At 50.9% G+C, this 7,169-nt stretch overlaps 1 protein-coding gene across 1 annotated transcript; it reads right to left on the bottom strand.

Annotated features, from left to right (window-relative positions):
- Positions 1-212: 212 nt before the first annotated feature.
- Positions 213-4,050, bottom strand: LOC123123584 (uncharacterized). Its single transcript, XM_044544116.1, has 4 exons — positions 2,629-4,050; positions 1,762-1,967; positions 796-854; positions 213-654 (listed from the first exon to the last, which is right to left on the bottom strand). Exons 1-4 carry the CDS (start codon positions 3,900-3,902, stop codon positions 586-588), a joined length of 1,608 nt encoding a protein of 535 aa, XP_044400051.1. The 5' UTR covers positions 3,903-4,050; the 3' UTR covers positions 213-585.
- Positions 4,051-7,169: the final 3,119 nt, after the last annotated feature.

The raw sequence follows: 7,169 nt of genomic DNA on the forward strand, positions 1-7,169 counted from the left end.
GGCGCTGCAGACGGTACCCCATGTAGCTGAGGCCGGAAAGTGAGCTTGAAGACGAGGTACCTCGTGTAGTGAGTGCCATGGGAGAGCTCCTTGCTGCTGATGACGCCCAGCAAACCGACATACCAGCTATGCCTGCCAAACAAATTAAAATGACTGCACTCCCTTCGGTCTAAATTTATTGTCGCAGCTCTAGTACAATTTTACCTACATATTGTTCAGTTGTTGCACGGCAGCAGCGCTGTGTAAAGGAAAATCCCCTTCGGCAAAACTAATTAAATTTTATGCTCCAGGAACAAATGTCGATTTGGGAATAAGAATGCACCACCTGTCTCGGAATTAGCTACAACGCATATGCTCTGAAATGAAATCCTTTCTACGAAACAGTTCAGACGGTTATCATATATTTCTTTAACCAGAAAGAGTAGAAGAACCGAGCCTTGAGAAATTTAATCACCAATTGTCTTCTTGCACATAGAGTTGTGTCGGGCACTAGCTATCTTCCGATCAAGCTGCATATAGCAACGAGCCCACAACCATGTCCTCGGCAGCCACACGCCGACCAAAAGATACCACCTGAAGCAGCCTTCACGTCCACTCCAAAATCCATGACAGCAACAACATCATAATGCCCACAGCCTGGCCAACCTGCCCCTTCTGGAAACAGTTTATATCCACTCATTATGAATTCTACCGATTTTCAACAGCCCACTTGACTGTTTTGCAAGCAAGTCTCATGTTGAATGGAAAACTAGTTGTAAAAGCAGGCAATGATATACACAACTGGTTGCACTTTACCTTCTTTGCATCTTGAAGCTTCCTCTCCTCATCCTCTTGCTGTTGTTTCAATATCCTCACTGAAGAACAAGTGAAGGAGGCATTTTTAACTTGCAGACAGCAGTCTGAATGTCTGATAGACAGTTCGGTCTTCAATGGGCATTTGGGATATATTCCTTATCATTTACTAGATATATATGAGAACAAAATCAAAGGAAGCATCTCCACAGAGGATACTAATGCATACCCGTAACAGTGATTGGCTGTCCGCATTATCTCATTGTTATGATGGAATACACAGCTTGCTTTCATAATAACACTGATAACCATTGGATATTCACATTATTGCCTAAATTTGAAACACATGATTGCTAAAATAAGTTACCTTTATGCAGCAAAACCTACCCAGTACAAGTACACGATTTAGACAGTTAACTGGGAGGAAGAAAAAACAGTTAAGCACCCAAGCTGATGGTTCATATATCCATATCTATAATTCAATGGTAAGAAATATGAAAATTACTAAATAAATATATATAAACTTATAAGGCAGCTAGCTGATATATCGCATACACGCCTGAAAATATGGATCTGACTGATAAACAAGCTTACTATAAAAGCATATAACAACCACTAGTAAAAACTAAATGGTCCCTTCACAGAATGATGGTGTAAATTCAAGAGATAATTTATATTGAGTTGAAATCCCAAACAAGACTATTACTTTGCACTTGTAGGAGTACATGACCATTGTCTTATGTAGGTAATACGACTGTCTAGGGGGGATCGAATGCCACGTTAAAATTGCGGGTTCAATTAATTCAGCAGCTTCTTTGAGAAATCGTTCCATATTCCATATAAAGCCTAGAGAACAATGCAAACCTCAGCGGAAATCAAGCAAGCATTTGGCCACACAATAGTGCAGCCCTGGCACCGACAATGGTCTCCGGAAGGAACAATGAGATACAGTAAATTATTCAGACTCACCTTTCTCTGAAGCTGGAGCACCCTCAACATTGCTATCAGAGGTCGTCGAGTTTCTGCCATCATCTTTGCTGGTTGTACCCTTCACGGACACTTCATTTGGTGCACTCTTGGGAATATCACCCGAAGAATCTTCCGGTAGCAAGGCACATCCATGTTTGTTGAGCATGCTAGCACCCTCCAGAGCACCTTCTCCATAACAAGGAACCCTAGATGAAAACAAAGGGGTAAATTTTCAGTCTATAACTGTTAAGATTATAAATAACACGAGGGTATTAAAGTTGTGTAGCGCTGCTACAATTATTCCATTGTCGGTTTTAATGATGCTAGGTTCTAACTATGTTCTGTTGAGTTCGGTTTCTAACAACTAGCTAGTGTTTGCAAATATTATGAAGTACAATTACGATCTACAGTACCATACCAATAAACGGTACATCGATGAGATATTTACAACTAGCCGGCAACAGAGGCATAGAACTCTTCTCAAATATGATAACATCTATCACTCCAGTAATTGCACTTTGATTAAATGCAAATCACATGACACTAACCATCACAAAAGATGCCACACTAACGCTAATTCAGCTCATTGAACCCCTGAAATGCCAACACACTTTCGTGCTCGCAGCCGAACAAGAAAAAAAAAGAGATAAATACCGCTTGGCAACCTCCTTGTCGTAGAACATCTAATACCGCTCTAAACTCATCTCCCAAACTACAAAATTCAAAGGCCTAAAGCAACTAAGGACACAAGGAAAGCAAAGGCTGATCCTGAAGAGTACCAAACTATTGAGAAGTTTTTTTTTTTTTGAGAATGCCATCCATACGAATGATGTGTGGCATGGAATAGGGGAGGCGTTTGGGACTCACCTGATATTGTGGTCGTTGCTGACGCATTCGAATGTGTTGACAAAGTCCCCTTCCTTGGTCGCATTGGACCCCTTGCTCAACAGCTGTTGTGCCCGATCTATTGTTTTCTTCTCCTCACCCCCTGCCTCCTCGTTAGGCTCCTCACTAGGCTTGCCTCGGGGTACAGGAGTGTAGAAGCTGACAACTGGGATCAAAGTACCGAAGCCATGATCGCACACCTTCCTCACATGCTCCGACTGTAACTCAACTGAGAAAACACCATCAACTGTGTCGACGAAAATGACATTTGCTCCCTCAGCGACGCCCATCACGCACACTCTATAATCTTCATGCAATGGGGCACTAGTTGGTACCAAAGTGCCGAGGTCGATGACCCGACTGAGCACCCATCGTGCATCAATGCGGTCACTCGCCTCTCTTGTCCACAATTTGAGATGCGAATCAAAGTCTTGGATTACGCCCAGTCCAGCATCCCCAGCCAGCATGAGGTGGCGTTCACAGTAGTTGTCGTCTGGTGGGCTAAAGGTAAACACATTCAGGGCATGCCTTGACAAGTCATACTCCAGAATCGATGGATCGCCGTAGTCGAGGTTGAACCAGTTGTAGAACAGGAAGTAAAGCAGAGAGCTCCCAACGAGCACGCTGGAAAAGTTTGTTTCGATTATGGAGAAGGCCAGGATGGAGGTCAGCAGCTCGCCCCAGGCGCCGGTCTCCGACGAGTATACGCACACTGATATGAGAGGCACGTCAATGCATTCATCCTGGATGTCGACTAGCACATGGAAAGGACCCCCGAGGCAGTGGCGATGGTCACACCCGTCCGCTGCGCAGAACACGGCCGCCATAGTCGGGTAGCAGCGGGACGGATACGCCGCGGGCCACGGTACGCGCTGCTGGGCGCCCGTGATTGGCTCCCACACAAGGAGTTCCCGAGCATATCCATCCTGGCCCTGGGAGACGAAGAGGGCGCGGTCGTGGCGGCAGTCAAGGGCATGCCAGAAGCGGTGGTCCGGGGCGGCGGGTGAGAAGGACGAGGCGATGGTGGGTATGAAGCTGTGCTGGTGGGGCACGTAGCCCCCGCCAGGGAGGAAGCCGAGGAGGGGTGGTGTCGGGTGGAGCTCGTGGAGGCGGCGGCGGAAGGCTGGGCATGAGATGATGCCGGCCCAGTCCTTGCAGACGATGGAGGCGCGGAGGAGGCATGCGGGGTGGTCCGGCGGGACGCGGAGGAGGATCTCTTCGACGAGCTCGCCCGGTAGCGGCGGCGGTGCTCCCATGGCGGTGGATCTGGGGATGGGTGTGCAGAGGAACCTGGAATGGCTGGAGAGGGGGCGAGGGGAGGGAGATTGGGGATGGATCTCGGCGGAGCGGAGAGGGGTTTAGGGTTTATCCAATCGTCATATCCACAACAGCAGCTTAGAGCATCTCCAGCCGTTGGCCCCCCAAAATCGCCGCCTGGAGACGAACCGGCGATAAAGGCGGCCTGGGGGCGATTGGGTTTCCAGCTGACGCCTCCAGGGTCAGCCCCAGGCGCCTGTTTTAAACTTTTTTAAACATTTATTTGACTAAAATTCGGCGAACGGGACAAATAATCGGCGAAACCGTACATTACTTCGGTGAACTGAAATAGTTTTTTACATAGATAAAACACTTAGAAAAAAACAAAGAGCCCAAAAAAACAAAGAGGCCGCAACTACAGGCCGAATAACGCGCTGAGAGAGGCGAAGTCGCCGCCGCCGCCGCCATTGTCCTCGTTGTCCTTCTCCTCCTTCACGTGGTCGCCCCTATTGGACCCTTGCCCGGGGTCGCCCTGGCGGACCGGTGGCGGCGCGTCGTCGTCGCTGTCGTCGAGGACGACGACGCCTCCCTCGTCGCGGCCACGGCGACGAGCAGCGAACTGCTCAAAGGCGCGGCACTGGCGCTCCAGCTCCGTCCACGCCCAGTCTTCGCGCGCCCACTTCAAGGTCACCGCGTCGTCGAGCCCTGGCTTCGTCTTCACGCCGGCGAGCCCCGGCTCCGTCTTCGGCTTGACGAAGCGGGGAGAAGCCGAGAAGGAGGCGTGCCCGCCCTCGTTGATGACGATGCCGGTGCTGCGGGTGCGCCGGCCGAGCGGCGTCTCCGCGGTCTCCGCGGGCTCGGCCTTAATGTCGAACAATGCCGACGACCCGGAGGAGTGGGAGGAGGAGCGGGAGGAGGAACAAGAGGAGCCAGCCCTCCTCGGCATCCATTGGCCGCCGATCCGGCGGGGGACCGGGGCGGCAGGGTACGTCATCGGCGGGTCGTTGCCGCCCTCGAGGTGCTGGAGGACGGCGTGGAGAGTGCGGCTGGGGGTGCCCCACCACAGGTGGCGGCCCTCGCTGTTCTTGGTCCCCCGCACCACCGGCGCCCTGTTGGTGGAGGCCAGCCGCTCCGCCTGCCGGCGCTGGAAGTACGCTGCCCACGCCTCGTGGTTGCCGGCGACGTACTGCGGGAGGGCCCGCTGCTCCTCCGTCAGCGACGCCCGCACGCGATCGACCTCGTCGGCGAAGTAGTCGGCGCGCGCGGTGACGTCGGGTAGCGGGGGAATGGGGGCGCCACCAGCGCTGAGCTTCCACCGTCCCGGCACGCGCATGTCGGGAGGCGACGTGACGTTGGCCTCGGATAGCAGGCAGGCTTCCCACTCGTGCAACAAGCGGCGGCCGAAGCCATTGGCCGCCGCCCCATCGCCGAGGAACGTCTCTCCCATCGTCGCGGCTGGGCACGGGGAGAGAGGGGAGGAACGTCGGCGGCGGCGGCGCACGGGGAGAGAGAGAGAGAGCTGTGGACGGGGTGCGGCCACAGGCGAGGGGAGGCGCTGCTTTATATAGCGGGCGGGGCGGTGTGGGTGCCGTGTGTACGCGTGGTGAGAGGTGGTGCATCGCCGCGCCGCGCCGCCCGTGAGGAATCAATGAAAGGTTGACCGGCGACAGCCTTGGCATTGATTCCCCGCGGGAAACCGAGGCGATGAGGACGACGAGGCGCGGGGGTCGCTGACTCGGCGGGCCCGCCGTTCTTTCGCGCCAAAAACGATTGCCCGGGCGCCCCTGGACGCCCCCAGCGTGCCAGGTTCGGCCTGGGTCCGCCGGCGCCAGTTTCGCCCAAACCGGTGAAAAACAGGCTCCTGAAGACGCGACTGGGCCGATTTTTAGGCACCGGCGCTAAAAAATCGCCTGGGAGGCCTGTTGGAGGCGCGGCCGGAGATGCTCTTATGTCCGACTTGAAAAGCCCATTGTGAGATGCACTAAATGCTTTCTTCCAATGTCCTAGAGCGGCTGAGATTTGGGATTACTTTGGTCTATCTGCCGAGCCAATGGACCCGACGACACACGTTCACCAGTTTTTGAATCTCTTCTAATGAATTAGTTTTTGTGTTGACATTGTTTGTTTTGAGCTTGCTTACCACATACACCATCTGGTCTTCTAGTGAATTAGATTGTGACATGGTGTTGGGTGAATTAGTTGCAAACACCCTATTGTACATTTGGTGGGAGAGACCCTAGGTAGTCCACAGCAAAAATATTCAGAAACATGTGCGATCGACACAATCCATTGTTGCATTGGTTCTGAATTAGTAGTACTTGAAAGCTGCATGGACAAATAGTTGTACTTTAATCCGCCAATTATATCGATAACCCAAACTACTTGCCTCTAATATATTCGCATGCTAGTAGTTTGTTACCAAGAAACTTTTGCACACATGATTGAAACAGAGAACATCCAGCAAGAGTAGGAGGAAAAGAGGGATTCTCACGAGGAAACAGAGGGGAAAACCCAGTACATGTTGTTTTCTCGCAACTGATGAAACAGGTCAACGATGATTATCCTACTTCTTGAAGATGAAACATGTCAAGAAACAGAGTGTGGATCGGCGCCACCCAACGGAAGAAACTATCAGGCACACGCGTAGGAGCCACAAATAGATTTTCAACTCCTAGCCAGGGAATTAATCCCCGCACCCAGTAGCAAGTCTTGAGCAGCATCTTTCTTTTTCAGGTACCAACTTTTGGTGCCTCCATTTACCTAGTCTGGACTCTGGAGCCTGAACTACAATTTACCATGAAAAATGAGAGGTAACAATCATAATTCCCAACCGCGGAGAAAAAAGGGATCCTACTGACTGCGCTGATGACTTGACTCGTGATATGTCCGGCCCGACCATCAGCGTAGCACTAGCTGCACATAGCAATAGATTGAGATTTTTTTTTTTTTGCGGAGAAATAGATTGAGATGTTAGTACATCAGATATATATGGAAAGCTAAACTCCTTCAAAAGGCATGCAACACTGAATGACTTGAGTAAGGAGAAACAAAATACATAAGTTTTCCTCGGAAAGTAACAGATTATACGACGAGAGGGCACCCCCTGAACCCATGGACATATGCACCCACTTATCAAAAAATGCATTTTAAGCACGTTTTAAAATTTCAAAAAATTCAAAAGAAAATATCACACATACATGTTCGCAAATGTGTGTAGGCGGCACAAAGTTTTATGAAAAAAATGTCTTTTTGTTTTGTCTCCGCAA

Source organism: Triticum aestivum, chromosome 5D, assembly GCF_018294505.1.
Source record: "Triticum aestivum cultivar Chinese Spring chromosome 5D, IWGSC CS RefSeq v2.1, whole genome shotgun sequence".
Taxonomy (NCBI): domain Eukaryota; kingdom Viridiplantae; phylum Streptophyta; class Magnoliopsida; order Poales; family Poaceae; genus Triticum; species Triticum aestivum.

Bases quoted from the DNA above. Each gene is read 5' to 3' on its own strand.
- LOC123123584 (XM_044544116.1), bottom strand. From the start codon at position 3,902: ATGGGAGCACCGCCGCCGCTACCGGGCGAGCTCGTCGAAGAGATCCTC. The intron at 855-1,761 runs GTGAGTCTGAAT...CTTGTTCTTCAG, and splicing joins TGCTCCAGCTTCAGAGAAAG to TGAGGATATTGAAACAACAG. The intron at 655-795 runs GTAAAGTGCAAC...AACTGTTTCCAG, and splicing joins AGCTTCAAGATGCAAAGAAG to AAGGGGCAGGTTGGCCAGGC.